This window comes from Carassius auratus, chromosome 40, assembly GCF_003368295.1.
Source record: "Carassius auratus strain Wakin chromosome 40, ASM336829v1, whole genome shotgun sequence".
NCBI lineage: Eukaryota > Metazoa > Chordata > Actinopteri > Cypriniformes > Cyprinidae > Carassius > Carassius auratus.
In genome coordinates this window covers 17,331,001-17,351,228 of record NC_039282.1, presented here as the reverse complement: position 1 = coordinate 17,351,228, position 20,228 = coordinate 17,331,001, and the positions used below count along the sequence as shown (strand labels likewise).

Sequence of the window (20,228 nt, the reverse complement as noted above, 5' to 3'; positions counted from 1 at the left end):
AGAGTCTGAATCCGGCCTCTTGAGAGGACTTCAGATAATGCAAACTCAGAATAAATATACAGAAATCCCAAAATTGTCCTTACATTGTACAGTAACTATGATCACAACATGCAATTATTGCCTTAATTGTGTTCATTGTTTCTGCTTTAATACGTCATTAACTGTCTGATTTGTATTATCCTAGAACTGTACATTTCTGCCACATGGACTATACTTTGACATAGCTACCTCAGATAACAAATTACTTTTAACTGTAAAGTAGAGACATGCATTTCATGTGAAAATGCTTTGAAATAATATGCATCATGAAATGCACTATACAAATAGATGTTGATTTGAATTGAATTGAACCTTAGGCTTGTTTTGATTGCTAGGATGCATTCCTGCTTAACTGCAGAATTATTTATCAGATAGCTTGAGCCCCATTGAAACTGTGGTCTCTAGTAACCTCAAATCAACTACGGTTGCGACTTTCTCTTGCTGCAATATCTTTTGGAATTTGCATATGCTAACAGCTTCTGATTCTTGCTAGCAAGACCAGTCACTGACAAATTTGATAAGGTTAGTAATGAATGAGTTGTGTTTGGTTTGTTTTCTTTGTTTTGGGGAAAAGAGAAGGCCGACTTCTTCAGGACTCTGCTCTCAGATCACACACAAGGATGGAGGGGTGTACAAACAAATGGATGGTGGGATACTCTGAAGATTTGAATGGCCAATGCCTGAAGATGCAGAAAGCAATAAAAACAGAAAGAATTGAGACAAGGTGGCTTAGGACTAAAAAACAAAAAAAACACTGAGGACCAAGAAGAACGAGAAGACGTACAATAGAAGGACATTTACAGTAGTTTGCCTCAAAATGGAGGGTGGATATGTTTATAAATCGTCGGTTGAGCATATGTAGATTTTATGCACACAAATATTCTCATCATCTCTAACAGCCCACTCTTCATCCACATATCTCTCTCTTCTTCTGTTGCTCTCTCTCCCTTTCTCTCAGCTCAGTGTGCGTTGTGCTTTGAAGTCACCGCTCTGACAAGTCAACCCTGATGTATTATTCAAGAAGACTGTCGCACAGTATCCCTCTTCTCTCTTCCTCACAGTTATTCTCTGGCTTTCTTTCTATTTCTCTATTTTTCTTTTGTTCAAAAAACATAATGTATGAATGTATGAACTCAGATAAGGATCCAGACAGGAACTGAGCACTGCTATTGTTCTGTTCACAGGAAGAATGGGGCCTGATTCCTCACGGGTGTCTTTGTTTGTTAAATATTGTGTTTTGAAACTATCATTTAAGAATAAATGTGTGTGCGTGATATGGATAGTATGTGCATTAAAGTCATTGCTGTCAGTTTTCATGAGCGTACTGTGGTCAGAGTGTCTTAGTCAGGCAGTAGTGTTTTAAGACTCTATGAGTGTGTCCATGAGCATTGGTATCATTCAATGTGTGCGCGCACAACTGTGGCTCCCTGGCACAGGGTCTCATTCTCACTGCAATCATTGTTCTGGCATGTCTCCTTAAAGCAGACAGATATGTCATAACTGAACATTTCAGAGAGGAGTAGAGGGTGAATTCAACAGGCCTGTCAACACGACTCAATGTCACTCTTAGTCTGAGGCTCAGAAGACACGCCCTGAAACTCCCAGTCGTTTCACTTACAATCTGATTCATAATATGCTAACTCAATCTCAATTCTTGATCTTGCAAACTTAATCTGATTGGCTGACTGAACACAACATCCGAGAGTAATAGCACACTGAGATTTATCTGTGTGACTGGAAACAAGGTACTGGGTTGATGGAACGAATGCTTTCGTAGATGAAAATTGTATGAAATTATTATTGGAATTGTCAACGTTTGTCAGGTAAGTGGCATTAAATATTTACATATATTCAGGTCAGAGCGAATGCCCTTCTTAAAGTATCAGTTAAAAGATATTTTAAAAATTTTTTTAGGTAACAAGGAACCAAACTTAGAATTCCAGTTTGTCTGTGAAATAATCAGTATTTATTACTAATCAAAGGACAGAGATTATCATCATAGAGTCTATATTCATTTGCCACTGTACGCCAATTCAAAACTAGTTTTTCCATTGAAATTACATACTTCTCTCTGGTGATGCATACCAACTTCAAAATCATTTAGTCCACTTAAGGTCAGGACACACCAAGCCGACTTCAAAGAATTAGTGGCGACAAAAGGCGACGGTGTTGTCGCCTCGTGTCGGCAGCATCGGACAAAAAAGCTATGCTGGAACACACCGCACAGACTACAGCCGACAGCAAATGCATTCTGCGCATGCATGAGAGGAACGAGCTGTTCATATCATCAGCAATTGATAGTATATATTCGCCATTAAAAAGGAGAAAACGAAACAAAGATATTTGAGATAAACGCAGATATACAAAATGTAAACAAAGCAGTGCTTGCTTATAATTTTGAATATCAGTAACGTTGATAACTTTAATCAATTTAAAAATTCACAAATTAGAATGATTGGGAAAGATAACGTAACATTTCAACAGCATTCTGTCTGTACCACCTTCATTCACATGCGTGTTTTCATCACTTTTGCTTTAATTCTCAGCACTGACTCGTTCGCTAAACTGAACATCCAATCAGAGCTCTCGCTCTCACCGATGTCCCCGATGCTGATTCAACAGCAAACTGCCGCCAATGTGAGCCCTACGAGAGCTGACGAGTGAAACACACCAAACAAACTAGTCCGACTGTCGCTCGCCGCGGGCCTGACATTGGTAAATGGCCGATAGTCAGCTTGGTGTGTATCTTTTTGTCCATTTTATTTCCCATTTGTGTCCTCTTCTCTAGTCTCTGCTCCACTTCTTTCCTTTCCTCTAATTTGAGTTTTTCCTAGTATTTTCTCTCGTTTCTACCCTTCTGAACTGTTTCAACTAATCTTCTCTCAGTCTGATTTCTTATGACATGTCTCTTTTCTATTTGGCTTTTCTATTTGGCATCTCCCTGTTGCCAGTTCTCCGCTCTGTCCCAGAACAGCCAGGACACCACACGTGTGCCAGCCAGCCAGCCAGCGACATCGAGACAGAGACACTGTGTATGTGTGAAACAGAGGAACAAAGACTTAGCAGATGGAGAGATAAAAAGGAGAAGTGGAAAGATATGGAGAACACAAACAGATGATCTAACAGTGGAAAGAACCACGTTCAAGATGAGAAAACGCACTGGTGACAGCACTGGAATGAACAAACAACATACGACGCTCCACCCACACACATACACCCACCCACCCCACTCACACACACACAAAATTATACTTGAGTTGATAAGAAGCAATGAAATCTGGAATTGAGATGAAGTGGAGGACTTCAGGGGTCAAGGGTCGGGGAAGTGGCGGGTTATAACCCTAAACGTCTGAGATTGAAAAGTAGACAGGCACCTCTTACGTTTATGCGCGCTTGGTACTCGGCGCTACCGGCCGAGTTGCGTGCGGCGCAGCGGTACACGCCCCCGTCACGGATCTGGGGGTTGGTGACGTTGACGTGCGATACAGTGGAGCCGTCGGAGAGCGTGTACTGGCTGGCCCGGTGCGCCGAGTCCCGCGCTACCGGCTCGTCATCCAGCGTCCAGGTGATGGTGGGGGGTGGAGCACCTTTGGCCGCACACATGAGAGAGAAGGGCTCACCAGGGGCTACTACGCGCTCACTGAAAGATGAGACGATCCGTGGAGTGCCGTCTGACAGGAAAAAGGGAGAGGAAAAAAGATAGAAGACTTCAGAAATGTTTATTTCATAAGAAGAGTTCAAAAGTGGTCAGTGTCAAATAATTTTGTCTTTCCTCTGAATTGCATGAATTACACTGTGTCCTAACAAGACATATAAATCTTTTTGGTTTGTTTTTTAAGAAAGAAAATGTGTTTAAATGTAGTTAAAATCAGATTCTTTAATATTTTGACTGAACTTAATTTAACTGCATGCAATCAAATTAAACTGTAAAAAAATTAAATGCGAGTTTACTTTATTTAGAAGTATACAAACTGCAGATCCTTCTAAGATAGATAGGGCTCCGTCGATAATTTCAGCTGAAAAACTTTTACATTGTATTTGTTTTATAGTTTTATTCTTTTTTTCTAAAACAGTCACTAAATCATTAGACTGAACATAATTGTCACAATTCACTGGAGTGAGTGAATGAGGAGATATAGAATATATTTCAACAATCTTTAATAATAATCCAAAATAATAACAACTTCAGGAGAACAGACAAGGAATGACATTTAACAAAGGATGACGAACCTCTGAACAGAACAATCATTAAATACAGAACTCAATCTGGAAAAAACGAGACACACCTGGGATCAAATAGAACACAATCAGAGAACAGGAGCAGGGAGACCAAATATGGGCATAGAAAAAAAAAACAAGGGAAACCTAGATCAAAACACACAGAACAGTCCTTCGGCGTGATATTATGTCCCCCTCCGGAAGGCATGACCTTGTGCCACATAACATAGGTGGGCACCTTGTAGGTCCTTCAGGACAGGCTTGGATAGGACGGGATGCCTCCAAGGCAGTACCGGATCTGGGTCCCACGGTGGAGCAGGTAACTCAGGGAGCCATGGCAGAGCAAAAAATTCAGGAGGGCAGGCCTCGGCACTTGGCCCGATCTCTACGGATGGATAACCCCCCCCCCCCCCCCCCCAAAAATAAAATAAAATAAATGATGGAGAATATTGGCTTCTGAGGCCCTCACAGGATGTGAGAACAGATGTGAGTCCTCTTATGGCTGAACATAGAAACTAGATGCCTTTCTGGAGCGGACGCAAGGGCTGGAGCTTAAAGTGGAGTGGACTCTGGGGTTCGAGCCTACAGTCACATCCTCCTAAGATTCCTCCCTTGATTTGGGGTTAAGGATCTGGCTGCTGTCAGCTGAGGGCTTGGTAGTGAAATGGCCAGTGGCTTGACAATGGAGCAGCTGGCAGGCATGAGAATCCCATGGCCAGCGGGCTTGAGAATGCCACAGCCAGTGGGCTTAACATCAGAATGGCCAGCGGTTCTGGGCTGAGGATGAGGGAGGATCTTCAGAGGACTCTGGAATACCTGGGGCTGGGCAGGTGGTCAGAGCCGTTGGGGTGGTATGTGGGGGGTTCCTTGCGTGGGCTGAGCTGGGGAGGCACGGTGAGCTCCACAGGGGCCTGGACGATGAGACTTTGAATTTTCCTTTATTTCTTCTATTTAAAAATTAGAAACCATTTAAATAAAGGATGCGATTAACCAGCTCGATCAAGGGAAAATAATAATAATTATAATTCCTTACATTTATATAGCACTTCTATGGGCACTCAAAGTGCTTTACATAGAAGGGGGATTACACGACGGCAGCCATATTAAATCAGAACACCCACCATACACCAGCTTATTTGTGGAGAGGAGACCAAGTGACCTGTGATGAAGCCAATCAGTGTATGGGGATGGTTAGGAGACCATGATGGTCAGAGGCCAATGGGCAAATTTGGCTAGGATGCCGGGGTTACATCCCTACTCTTTCGAAAGACATCCTAGGATTTGTAATGACTACAGGGAGTCAGGACCTTGGTTTAACATCTCATCTGGAAGACGGTGCTTTTTTCGTCAGTATAGTGTCCCCATCAATACACTGGGGCGTTAGGACCCCCACAGACCACAGGGTGAGCAGACCCTGCTGGCGTCACTAACACCTCTTCCAGCAGCAACCTAGTTTTCCCAGGAGGACTCACATCCAGGTACTGAGAAGACTCAACCCTGCTTAGCTTCAGTGGGCAAACAGTCCTCAGCTACTGCCTCCTTCTCATTTTAGGTCCACTGTTCTATCACAATTCACCGAAGCAAGGGGACGAGGATGCATAGAATAAACTTTAACAATCTTTAATAATAATCCAAAATAAGAACAACTTCAGGAGAACAGACAATGAATTATATTTAACAGCAGATGAGAAAACCCTGAACAGAGCAATCCTTAAATACACAACTCAATCAGAGAAAAACAAGACACACCTGGAATCAAAAAGAACACAATCAGGGAACAGGAACAGGGAGACCAAATATGGGCATAGGAAAACATGATGGGAAACTAGATCAAAACACACAGAACAGTTGTTGGGCGTGACAATGATAGTTAATATTAATAATAATTGTATGCTGCAGAGCTAAGATCAGAACCACAGCCTTCAGTGCTATTCCATTATCCACTCTTTCCACTCACCCTCAAGCAGTATGATGGAGAAGTCCTGTGCGGTCTGACCCTTGCGGGTGGCGAAGCACTGATATGCCCCTGAGTGTCTTTTTTGGGCTGCCGTGATGAAGAGAGTTTCATTGTGGGTTCCCTGGATGGAGAAGTGCTGGTCAGGCACGATGGGTTCTGTGTTGCGAAACCAGGAGACAGTGAAGTGGGGCGAGCCCTGAACGGCACAGGACAGAATCACTGTGCTGCTGATGCCTGTTTTCAGGTTCTTGGGGGACAATGTGACTCTCAGAGGCTCTGTGGAGAAAGAGGAGAGAGAGAGAGTGTGTGTGAGAGAGAGAGAGATGGAGACATATTATTTGAGTCTGAGGGTAAAATTCTGTCTAAAAAATATAATTATGGTATCTTAGATTGACAGAGAGACCGAAAGACTGACATAGATAGATAGATAGATAGATAGATAGATAGATAGATAGATAGATAGATAGATAGATAGATAGATAGATAGATAGATAGATAGATAGATAGATAGATAGAGGAAATGTCAGTGAGCAATAAGGCAGTTGGTGTTATGTGCTAGAGGACTCTGTGTGTGATTGTGTGTGTCTGGGCATGTATGTGTGTGTGTGCCCTTCTCCGCTCTGTCAGAATATGTGTGAGCACACCAGTGTGATGTGGCCACTGGCTAAATGTCCAAAAGTCCACTCTGCCTCCCCTTCCTGTATTCCCCTCTTCCTTTCACATTAAGGCTCCAGCAAATACCATCCCACTGGTCTAAGATCCCTCCCCATGCCTGCTCAAAAACACAAATTTCTGGTAGAACAGGGGTCAGACTGGAGAGGCCAGAACAATCTTCCTGTCCTCTCATCTTACTTTCATTATTACTTTTACTTTCACATGAGTCAACAAGAAGGTGGCAAAGGCCTTCCAGTGTGCCAACTTCTCTTAAATTCAATTGCGCTTCTCAATTACTTACTCCCTGGTATACTCCACTTGATATTTCTCTCTCTCCCTATGACTCAGGAGGTTGCACAGGAGATCTTGGGCAATAGACCCAATTCTTGGTCAACCCTTGTACTATCAAAGGTGGGTACCCCTAGACAGGCAAACCTGCAAGTTTTCTCATCCTTTTTTTGGGAAAACATACTTCCTGCAGAGGTTAGTTCTGATTCCAACACACCCGAGCCAGCTAATCAAATTACTTTGGTAAAGTTGAAAATTGCAAGTAGGTACATTAGAAGCAAGGACAGAATTAAAACTTATATGGGAAGGTTGAACTCCAGGAGCAAATATGAGGACATTTGTCACAAGGTTTTGGTTTCTGCTTTTAAGTTGCTATGACTTTGCACACACCAACCACAGCTCTATCCATATACTGCACCTAACCTACTGTAAGTACACACGTTTAATAGGAATGTTGTTTCAGGACAATGATGTTGATCCAAGAATAAGTCCTACTTAATGAAGCAAAAAGGCTGATAATATTCTTCCAACAGGACATGTTCCTGAACATTTTGTTGGTCCTGGAAGAACATTCCAAATAGCAAACATAATAAGTTTAAGTTTATAGGCATGTGGTTCGAGGACCAACAAGGACATTGATCAAAGAACATATTGTGCTTGAATCTATGGAAAGTTAAAGGGTGAAGGTAGCTTGTAACTTTAGAAAAGCTTGTTTTTACCCCCTTACCAACAGTATAATTGTGACATCTTCCATCATTCACCCCTGTATTACCAACAGTCCCTTTTCTTGTAACTCCCTTCTTTTCCTTTTGCCCTTTCTTTCTTTTTTTTTTTCTCCTCACCGATGACATTAAGGTGTCCTGTGACCTCTTTGGAGCCGAAGCTGTTGGTGACTTCACAGATGTAGTTTCCAGAGTCTTCTAGCCGGAGGTCATTGATTGTGAGGCCAGTCAGTCGCCGTGTCCAGCGGGAGTCAGCAGGAAGTGGCCTTCCATCTTTCAACCAGCGGATGGTGGGGTTGGGGTAACCGGAGGCGATACAGGGCAACTCTATGCTTCTCCCCACTTGTACTTCTCCTGACTGGAAACTGTCCATCACAGAAGGAGGGGTTTCAGTGGGGTCTAAGGACAGAGAGAACGTTCTTAAAGAAAGACCAAGCAATTGTAGCCAATTTAGGTTTAGTCATTTACTTAAATAAGTCTTAAAGTTACACTAGCAAAACTGCCTGATTAATGGTCAGGGAAGATGAAGAAAACGCTAATGTTAAGTATAATTATTATTGTTATTTTTTTACAAGAACCATTAGCTAACATCATAAGTAGACAATAGGGGAAAAAATACAAGTAAAATGTTGGACGTAATTCTTCTAAATATAAATGACATTAATTAGGATCTTACGGTTATTCCTCAAAGAAGCACATTCATAACAGTAACAAATCTTATTATGGAAATATGCATTTTTAGTGCATACCATTAGTGCATTAGGGTTGACAAATATGACAAAGAAGTGTCAACTGCCCAGAAAACCGGCACAAACTCACCCAGCACAGACAGACGAGCCCCATTGCTCTGCCTGGTTTCTCCGCTGTATTTGTGCTTGGTAATGCAGCGGTAAGTAGAGAGGGCATCCTCTTTCTGAACGTCAGATATGTAGAGGGCCCCATATGATGTCAGGTAGAACCTGTTACCTAAAGAGAGAGGAGAAGAGATGATATAAACATATGCACGTGGATTTCTTTGGCCAACAAAAAGACGATATCCAAAAGTCAGTTTAGGAACAACTTTATATGCAACTGTTCAACTACAGATCAGTTATTCTATTTAGTTAGTCATGGAATCCATCATAAATAAGACTTTTACAAAAATCCAAAAGTTATAACTAAAAACTTGTCAACTGAGTTGTATAGTCACAACATTCAAAAAAGAACATGCGCACAGATATGAAATACATTTTGAATGATACAGCAAGTAATCCACTACAAAGTAAGAAAGAGAGAGTGTATTAATATTTGATGTCTATGTTACTGTAACAGTAATTTACTGTCATTTCACATCAGCATGGACTAACTCTGATTAATATGTTCATTCACAAAGGCCGTATTTTACAATGCAGCACTTGTCCAGAAGTCAGAAGTAGGTGTTTCTCTTTCACTTACAGTCCTTCTTATTCAGTTAAGTGCATAAGATGTTTGATGTGTTGATTATGTGTGTGTTTGCTTTCATGTTTAGAATTTGTATATATACTATTTGATTTTGATCTATCAGTTTCTACATTGTTTCTCGTAGGGGGCAAAATGTCGACTCAGGTTTGTATCCTGAGAAACATCAGAAACATATAAGATGAGGTTAATACTTAATTGAGACAACTGAGTCTAAATCTCATGAGCACTCAAGACAAACCTCAAAGAAAAAAAAAAAGAGTAAGGTTCCTCTAGGAGGACTTAGGTGTGTAAAAGAAGAGTTTATGTGTATTCTGCTAAACTGCACACAATAACAACAGCAAAGTATGTCAGTGTGTGAGAACAGTCAGTCCCTGTGTGTTTGTGTGTCCTAGTTTTTCCAGGCAGGCAGGGCATGTGCATTGGGCCAAATGCACCATTATGAAAAAACAGAACTTGAAATGCAAAAAAAAAGAAAAAAAAAGAAAATGTAAATGTAAAAACAAAACTGTCTGACACAAACACAGGTGTAAACACAGATGTAAACACACTATGAACAAACCTTCAGCTATAGGTTAACATCTGGAGTCATATCCACACTGTGACTCATTAAAAACGTGAAGATGTGTTTAGATATTTATGGTGAGGTGTCATTAGTTGACTATTTGCCATGTGCCTTGTTTATCTTTCTATATTAGGACATGCTTCTGCATTCAAAACTTACTCAACAAGATACAACGTTCAGAAAGCAAGATTAGCCTGTGTGTGTGTGTGTGTGAAGGATGGCGATCGATGCGTTTTATGGCTTGAGAGCTTCATCCAACGCAGATTTATGAAAGCGGAGAGGACAGGCTTGACTCGGCAGCCCACACACACACTCCATCACTATAACAAGCAGCTTACTCTCTCATGCACACACACACACACAGACAGAGATAGTAGCTACAGACAAACAAAGACAATGGCTGCAAACAAAGATAAATTCAGCGTGCATCTGTGTAAATCTAAAAGCCATGTGATAACACAATGAAATGAAGTACATGCGTGTGGTATTGGCTGTGTGTGTATGGTTGCATGATTATTTGCACCACAAAAATATATTGCTGAATGAATATCTGTACAACAGCTAAGCGTGATCACACGTGTGTATAAGTGTGTGTGTAAAGACGTAACACAGTGTCTATGTTGGTATTGTTGTCATGCTGAGTGCTAGGCCCGGCACACTGTAATTTAAGAGTCGGCCCTCGCACTTCAACCTGCATATTAAGCCTTACAGGATAATTTGCACTTGGTGGCTTTAACCCCCTACAACATCAGCGCAACGCTGTCACAACATTTCACCCAGAGCGAGAGACCAGGGAGGGAGAAAGAGTGAGAGAACGAGAGGTAGTCAGTGAGTAGTTTTGGTTTAATCCAAGTCACTTGAATCTTTCTTATCGTGAAGACAACCAGGGACACAAATCTGTCTCTCTCTCACACTCTTTTTATTTTTCACTCTACCTTTTTTATTCTTAGCTGTATGATTTATTGCACAAATGAGGTGAAATAATCATTTAAACATGTTGTATCAAATCAACTTCTTCTGAAGACATTTTAAATAATGTTCACCCTGTTCTTTTTAACTGTTTTCTCATTGTAAATATATACATATATAGGACAACAGCAACTACAAATTCAGTTTTGTGTCATCAATGCTTGAACTCCCATTTCTTCCACTCATGTTCCGCTCTTTATCCATCATTTATTTATTATTTATTTTACATTTAGCCTGACAAACTGAATTGAGGAGGAGGAATTGCATAGGGAAATGTTGTAAACTATATTTAAACCCACATTGTCCATATGAACACCAAAGCTAAATGCACTGCTAAGACATGCTTCCAACATCTGCATCTTAAAAGCAGTAAAGTTATTTATTTGGGTATTTGCCTTTTGCTTGTCAGATAAGAGCACATGCCTGTCTGTGTGTGACTGTCATAAGATATTTGTCTTCACTGAATAAGTGACCCATTGGGTGTACAGATTTAAAAATGGAGATTGATGGATTAAAGGAGAGACAGACAGAGTCCCACATCACCTTGTGATTAGTTCTGTTTGGGAGTGCAGATCAATTCTTGTCTAGTCTTCCTTCGCCTTGGGGTGTGTGTATGTGTGTGCATGGAGGATTGGGGGGCATGTAAGGTCTGTTTAAAACAAGGGCTTGAGTACCACACACATACAAGGTTCTGTAGTAGTGCTGGAGTGTGTAGCATGGGCAGCCTGGGGCATCATGTCAGACCGATGGAAGAAAAAAAAATGTGGAATTGGATTTATGTGTGGAGCATGGCAACCTTCCAGTTACATCTCACTCTTCACAGACTCCCAAAGGCCAGAGAAACACACTCGTACACATAAAGGGAAAAGAGGTTTGTATACATGTTCGAGAATGTGTTTTTTACGGAATGTCAGGAGGGCAGGCAAAATCTTTCGCTCTCTCAGCACAGGACTGTGTGAGTGCAGCTGGGAAAGATCTAGTCTAAAAATAAAACCCTACCGGAAGTAAAGCCGCCATTTTCTTGCCATCATTTTCAAAATAAACAGAAACAGAATAACAAAGGATATGAATAGTAATGGGAAATACACAGTAGTGTGGAAAATAGAACAGCAGCAAAAAATAAAATCTTAACGCATGGATGCCAGGAGACTCAAGAGGAAGGGGTGGAGAACAACAGAATGACAACAGAAAGGAAAAGAGGAAGAATATGCTCATGAGATGAGAGAATAGAAATACCGAAATATCACAAATAAAAAAAGAGAAAGAGAGAAAAAGACAGTTGGAAAGAGATTGTGTGATGACAGAAAGATAGACACGTGAGAATGGAGGGAGGGAGTAACAAAAAGAGAGGGGTGTGGGCTGAAGCTGTTGTTGAATTTGCTCTAGGAGCTCCCATGCAAATGATGGCGCCGCTGCAATGCTAACGAGGACCGGGTTTCAAACTGTTCGGCCCATTACTTATTAATGCTCTGCGTCTCTTTCCCCTCCCTCTTTCCCTCTCTCCCTCCACTTTTCCCTCTCTCTTTTGCTGTTGCTAGGGCCCCTGCGCTCACGTGACTTGGGTTAGGGGGCGCTGTGGTGGCATGTGCAAAAAAACAGAGCGAAATACAGAGAGGGAGGGATGATGGGAAGGCTGGCAAAGAGGGTTGTAAACGGAGGAGATTCTAACAGTCGTTTGTTCATTAAGCCGCACATGGGCTACCAGGGCACACATGGAGAGCCTGACACATGGAGAGACAGACCAGTCACTCAGATTGGCTGCGGGTGGGACTCAACGTCATTTCGATGCAGAAGAGAGTGAGAGGGATCTAAGATAAAAACAATGTCAGCAAGTGATGGAAGACACTTGGTGATGGAATGGAGAAGGAGAGATGAAGTGAAAAAAGGCTCTATTGTTGACTCTTTTTTTTTTCACTGAAACAGTCATGCTCAAACACACACTGCACTGCTGGTTTTGTAAGAAAGCCTAAAACGAATCTTCCTTGATGCAATATGGCGTATCCAAAGTTGACTCTAGAACTCCCACTCAACTGGTCTTGTCTTAAAACAAATTATCCTTTACACATGTGAAGTGCTGGATGTATGAGGTTTGAATCTTCGAGAAAAATGTCTACATCAGTTATAAAATGAACTGGCTCTGGAACAGTTCTGGACCTCGACTGGTCAAATATATTTGATTAACACTTGCTTAATAGCTACTGTGTACAGCAGGGGTGCCCAAACTCAGTCCTGGAGGGCCGGTGTCCTGCCCAGTTTAGCCCCAACTTTACACACCTAAACACACCTACCGGGAAGTTTCTAGTATGCCTAGTAAGAGCTTGATATGCTGGTTCAGGTGTGTCTAATTGGGGTTGGATCTAAACTCTGCAGGACACTGGCCCTCCAGGACTGAGTTTGGGCACCCCTGGTGTACAGTATGTCTGCAGAGCACCCTTACATCATGCATCTATGCTTGACATACTCTTGTGCAACTTCCGACATGGGAGTTTTACATTTTTGTTTTGACATTTAGTACAGATAGTCTCAAACTTTTGCAATGCAATAAGGGTTGCACTCAGTGTAGACAAGGTTTTAGTGGCAGTAAATACTGTATATATTTTTGCTGAAAGGTGGCACAAAATTAATTTTCTAATAAAAATTTCTGCCCTTAATTGTTTCTATTGTAATAATTTCAGGTATGCAATAAGGCACTATATTTGTGCTACATTGTGACTGAAGAGGTTGTAGACGCTCCGCTGTATGTCAGGCCTTTACAATACCATTTAGCTCAGACTGTATTCATATATTGCGTGCTCTCTTGTAATTTACTGATTCAGAGAGTTTGCAGGTATATTTGGGGAAGGAAGCATATTTCTTCAACCAATGCACCACACATTTCAACACCAATGTGGCTTTCCCTGCATCTACCTCTTCTCTCCACTTCCCTACTATCACTTCCCACCCACTCTTGTACAACTTCAGCCTGTTTTCTCTAGTTGTGCTGTTCTCTAGCTCCCACTGTTCTCCTCGTCTCCATTCTCCAACCTTCCAACTCAATCTTCTTGAGAACCCCAATAATATATGTGTGGGTGATTTCTACTGCCATGTTCACACAGTAACAGAACATGGTTGTTACTCCTATATTTGAGTCCTTAATACAATTGTGTTCACACACATTTTGGTTATTTAGCCAAACATTTTCTCCCATATTTTTGGCAAAGCCCTGCTGTGCCAGTGTGACCAGACTGGACAACTAATTGTCTGTCATGTCTTTTAGTGTGAGAGAGCAATTTGGTGCACATACACCTGTCTCGTACATATTACATGTTTTTCTATTTGGTTTTGGTAACTTAGAGAGATAGGTGCTGTGTCATCTAAAGGTTTTAGATCAAGGGGCAAAACTCCAACCCTGCTCCAATACACACACCTGCAGAGAGATACACCCATCAGATTTGAGGTCTGCACATAACTTAAATACATACGAAAGCTGCTGTTGGTTAATTATGATTTGATGGAAGGCCTTTTGTCTCAGTTGGACTCTTCTTATGCCATCTGATAAGACTTTCCAGTTTGGATGGATATCAGCTTATTTGATATTACATTAGCCACTGTTACAATGGTCATAGGTAATAGATATACACAGAATTCAATCTTGACTTCCATCGCATGTTCATGCAAGTCTATGTAAGGGGCCAAGGGCGATTTAATATTAATTCTTTGAAAATCAGACATGTAAGGCCACAGAAAGCTAATAAAGGTGTATCTGATAGGGCTGCTGACTTGGATGGTGACCTAAGTGGAAGATGCCCTATTAGACCCTCTAAAAAATCCAGCAATTTTTTTTTTCATATTAAAAAAAAAAAAAAAAAAACAACACTTGTCCTGACTAAACGTGCTTCATGAGATGTCGTTCAGTGGACCCTTACCTTTCTAACTAAAGCGGGATTTACAGCTGTGGATGTGTTTATGACTCGTTATTACGACGGATCTGGTATGTACAGCGTTTTAATCTTCATGTTTTTTGTGTACTGCTTACACAAATGTAGCAAATACAGTCTTTATAAGCTTTCCATTGAAAAACAGCGACCTGTTGTCGATGCTTGAGGCTTAGATCTTTATAATGATACATAGTTTGTCAAGATTAAATTTGTCCTGTTTCATTTAATCTATTCATAATCACTGACACATGCGAGAATTTCTGCTTTCGCAACTTTTTCCCACAATTGAAGTTCACGTCAATGTTGCCTAGCAACTTTTGTTCTAGTTGTTTTTATATTCTATTGCTAAGCTAAAATTTCTGTTCGTAAAAGAAGGTGGACACCTCCAATACAACAACTGCTGTCATTCAATCTGCCACGGTTCCAAGTAGGCTATGTTAGACTAGAAGATTATAGTTTATCTGTTATCAGTAATCCTACTTCAATGTTATGATAAAATAGCCATAATTATTAAATTTAAATTAAATTAAAATTAAAAATTAAATTTATGCATTTAGCAGACGCTTTTATCCCAAGCAGTGCATTCAGGCTATCAATTTTTACCTATCATGTGTTCCCGTGGAATCGAACCCCCAACCTTGCACTAGCTTGCTTGCTAACGCAATGCTCTACCAGTTGAGCTACAGGGACACTAATATATTGTTAATTATAACAATAAAGGCTATTATTATTTTTATGCTAGTGTAGTGGCTAATGCATATACATACTGTAGGTTAATTTTAGCCCAGGGAAATGTATTGAAAAAAAGATGTAATCACTTCCAAAATTCACAACATGTTATCTACAGAAATATTCTGTGTCAGTTCATATTTGTTGGCATTTAGACTTTCAAACAGGCTACAACATTTTCACTGCAGTGAAAAACTTTTGCTCTCCTGTTTGCCGGACACAAAGTGTGACACAAACATTTAAATATAACAAAATATATATTGCTTTTTAGGGCGATGATGTCACAAAATACGACAACAGACATTCAAAGTTTCATTGTAAAACCTCAAAAGAAACTTTGAATGTAAATATGATATGACAAAAATGGCATTCAGTTCCGGTATGGCCATTCTAGTAGTTATAGAATTCCGGTAGTTCTAGAGTTAAGGTGGAACACAATAAAGTCTTACTAGATTACATAAAATACTAAGAGCCATTTGTCCCCTATATAATCCATGCATGCACGTTAGTATTCATCTGTGTACCTACTCCGTCCTGGTTTGCCCTAATGACAGGACACGGGGTGCAGACATAAAACATTTGTGAGTGTGGAGAGTTCAACTATAAACATGTGTTCCCCTAGCCACAATGTGTGTGAGAGTGTGTGTTTGTATGTACGATCAAAATTCTGCCATCATTACATCGCCAAGGTCAGAGAGGAGTCACCCTGATAAACTTAATTTGCTTTTGATATAAGTGCTGTTCACGCATAAAAATTATACGTGCCCACACACATACACCACCACAAAAAGTGTGTAAATATTTGTGTAAGGATGGGGTCACACTATCTAATTGTATTTTGGTGACATACAGCGATGTAACCTACAAATCTGTCTGAGAGATCAACCATGTGAATGAAGAGTATTTATATCAGAACATTTCAGCACCACAGACAGCGCCAATACACAATCACAACTTTAGAACTACTATTAGTGAATTTACCACAGGGCTGCTCCACTTCAGCACCTTGGACAGCTACAGACCATGCCATTGTCTACTCTACAACATATCCCTTTTACATAGAAACAAGGGAACAGAGGTATGTTGCCACTTTAACACAACACTGCACAAATACTAAACTCATTATGCCACGTCATGTTACACCAGGCCAGGGAGATGCCCAAAGGGTCACCGTGGATACGCACAGAGCAAATTAAATAGTAATGTAACATATGGTGCGGCCGCAAAACTCAGCCCAGCAACAGTGACACAAACACTCTGCAGAGGACAAAAACAACAACCTGCTATCTATCTATCTATCTATCTATCTATCTATCTATCTATCTATCTATCTATCTATCTATCTATCTATCTATCTATCTATCTATCTATCTATCTATCTATCTATCTATCTATCTATCTCTCTTTCTCTCTCTCTCTTAGATACACATCTGCAAACACACAATTACCTCAATGCAGTGTAGCCACATCACACGTTTAATTAACATTTGCCCACAGTATATAGCGTGTGTGTGTCGAGGAAGTAATTAAGACTGAACTGTAATAAAACAGCCATCCTCCTAAATCTCAAGGCCTCATTGAATGTTGTATTAACTGAACTATGTGACTGGGGCATGAATGGGAATGAACAGAGCTCCGGCAGAATCAATACCACCCTCTCCCTCACTCTCTTCTGCTCCACCTTTCCCCGCCACCATCTTTTCTTTTCTTCTCCTTTCTCTTGGTTGTAAAATAATTACTCAGCGGCTGACAATAGGACATCTACACCCCACGACAATAACCACTCATTTCTTCAGTGGCCCCCCTTTCACTATGTATGCTTATGAATGATACCTCTCCTTAATTCCATCTCTATTCACATTCAAAGCAGGGTGAGAATAGGCAGCCTGAAGTGTCTTGTAATAATAGAAGCATATTTTGATAAAAGATGCTTGACACCTCGATGCGAGGTGGGAAGAATATTTGTCACATCTGAAGGTCGGCTCATGTAGCTATTACCAGTCTCCACCTCTCTATGAGGTTGCAGAATGCAACTGTGTAGGGTTCCAAGAGGAACATCTTACTCAGGAGACACATGGGAAAATGATAATACTTGAAGGGAACTTTCACCCAAAAATGAACATTCTGTCATAATTTACTAACCCTTATGTCATGTATATATACTAACCCTTATGTGTGTGTGTGAATATATATATATATACCATTTACTGGTATAATTTGGGTCTTCTCTTACTTTCTCCTTCTTCCAGACCCTTCTCATTTCCTACACTCTTCCACTCCTTGAACTTTCAGTTTACTGTTTTATTTTCCACCACACCCTTCCTACATGTTTTCCCTTCCTTAAATGTTTCTCTTTCTCTCTGTCTGTGCAATGGTTGGAGAAGAGTGGGTTTGTGGAGGACTAATATGCTCATTAAAAAGGCATGCTTCACCGTCAAATGCCAGCTGCCGTTCTTTTCCCTCCTCCTTCTATCCCTCTCTCTCTCTGTTTGCTACAGTGGGAAATTGTGATGCCCACGTTCAACCTCAACTACTGCTTATATCTGGGGGAAAAGTTATGTACACACACACACACACACACACACACACACACACACACACACACACACACACACACACACACACACACACACATATATATATATATATATATATATACACACATGTATAGGAAACCGTAGGAAGATAAATTATCTTTCCCTTCAGCATTGTTCACTTTTTCTTTTTCCTTCTCCTTCACTTTCTGCCAGTACTGGTTAAATCCTCTTCCACACTCAGCAGCTTAATTAGAATGGCCAAACATATTCAAGGGGTGAAATTTGAAAGAATGGAAGAAGAAAGGTGAACAAGAGAGGCCTTTAACAGGAAGGAAACAAGTAGAGGAAGTAGATGCCAAAAGTCTAGAAAAAATAAATAAATAAAAAATAACGGGAGAGAATGAGAAAATAAAAACGAGAAGTGAAAATGAGAAAAACGTATGCTAAAGACTCAAGTTAATGTTATGATGATATATACTTTCTTTCAGATATTTCTCCAAATAATTGTATTTATTTATTTATTTTATGTTAAAATAAACACATACATAATGACTTTAAGAAAACCTGATCTTTAATGTGATTTTATTATTATTATTTATTTATTATTTTATTTATTTTTTATTTTTTATTTATTTTATTATTATTATTTTGGAGATTTTGGAGTTTGAGATTTGATTGAAATTTCATCTGGAACTCTAGACGACATTCTTTTCATTTCATGCTAACCTAATATCATTGCTGTCTTGGGGAAACTGATAAAAAAATACTTAATACTTAATAATTAAGGCTTATTGATAATTGATATGGATATAGCCCTTAAGATGCAGAACTGAGGAATCTGTATCTAATGCCCATCACAAGATGACTGACACCACCAATCATGAGCAAATCTGCAGTCTAAAAAAAAAAAAAACAAAAACAAAAAAAAAACAACAACCAGCCAAACCAAGATTCTGTGTTTGCTGCTAAAAAATCTTGCTTTAAAATCAATTATTAATAAACTAACCAGGCCAGTTGAATTAAAGACAAGATGAATCTGTACTGTGCATGCATTTAACAGACAGTGATTTATGTAGGAATGGTTGGTTAGGTTGACTGAAATATGTAGGCTGAGTGTGTAGAATACAAGGCATAAACACACACACACAAATAAACACTGGCCATTCCCACACAAATCAATACAGAGTCTCGCCGAGAAAAGTTTGGCCTGGCTGGCTCCTACGAGGAGGCAACAGCACCAGAACATCACTCACATAGAGCTGCACTACTTCTACCTTAAGTTAAATTTTTTTCTATGATTAAGTATCCCAATGTATTCCCCTTTTCATTTAAGAAATTAATATATAGGATTTGCATTTTTTTTTTTTTTTTACTGAGTTGACCTTCTAAACAGGCTTCTAAACTGCATACACATAGTGACCCAAAAAGCATTCAGACACTTAAGCCGCATTTTAAAACGTGTTAAATTACAATAGAAATCAAAGATCCAAATGGCATCTGCAAAATAATGATGCTAGAGATTTTCTCAGAGATAACTCTGAGATAATGTTTTTTTTTTTTTTTTTCTGAACAGGTCTCAAGATAATTTACAGCGCATGTATGAACTTAAGGTAACACTTTAGAATAAGGTTCCATTAGTTAATGTTAGTTAACTACTTTCGTTAACATGAACTAAGCAAGAACAATCCTTCTACAGCATTTATAAGTCTTAGTTCATGTTAATTTCAACATTTACTAATGCATTATTTAAATCAAAAGTTGTGCTTGTTAACATTAGTTAATGCACTGTGAATTACCATGAACTAACAATGAATAACTGTATTTTCATTAACTAATATTAACGAAGATGAATAAATACAGTAATAAATGTATTATTCATTGTTTGTTCATGTTAATTAATACATTAACTAACATTAACTAATGGAACCTTATTCTAAAGTGTTACCGAACTTAATTCACCTTAAGTTCACACAAATCTCATAGCAGAGTACATATCGTTCAAGATATTAACAATCAACATGTTCCACAAAGTCTGACAATCAGAAAGTCTTTTCAAATTTTCAATTCAGTTCAATTCAATTCAATTTGTGCTTTATTGGCATTACAATTGTTACATTGTATTGTCCAAGCATAGTGTTTACATTGAATCTACACTGAATATATATATATATATATATATATATATATATATATATA

General features: G+C 39.7%; 1 protein-coding gene across 4 annotated transcripts in view; it reads right to left on the bottom strand.

The window, feature by feature from the left end:
• LOC113058736 (Down syndrome cell adhesion molecule-like protein 1 homolog) overlaps positions 1-20,228 on the bottom strand; it is a 111,427-nt gene that overhangs the window by 34,234 nt on the left and 56,965 nt on the right. For all 4 annotated transcript variants that reach the window (XM_026226909.1, XM_026226910.1, XM_026226911.1 and 1 more), the window contains exons 4-7: positions 8,698-8,844; positions 7,999-8,277; positions 6,215-6,490; positions 3,414-3,710 (exon numbers count right to left, since the gene is read on the bottom strand). In XM_026226909.1, the coding sequence (XP_026082694.1) occupies positions 3,414-3,710; positions 6,215-6,490; positions 7,999-8,277; positions 8,698-8,844 (999 nt within the window). The remainder of the gene's footprint in view (positions 1-3,413; positions 3,711-6,214; positions 6,491-7,998; positions 8,278-8,697; positions 8,845-20,228) is intronic.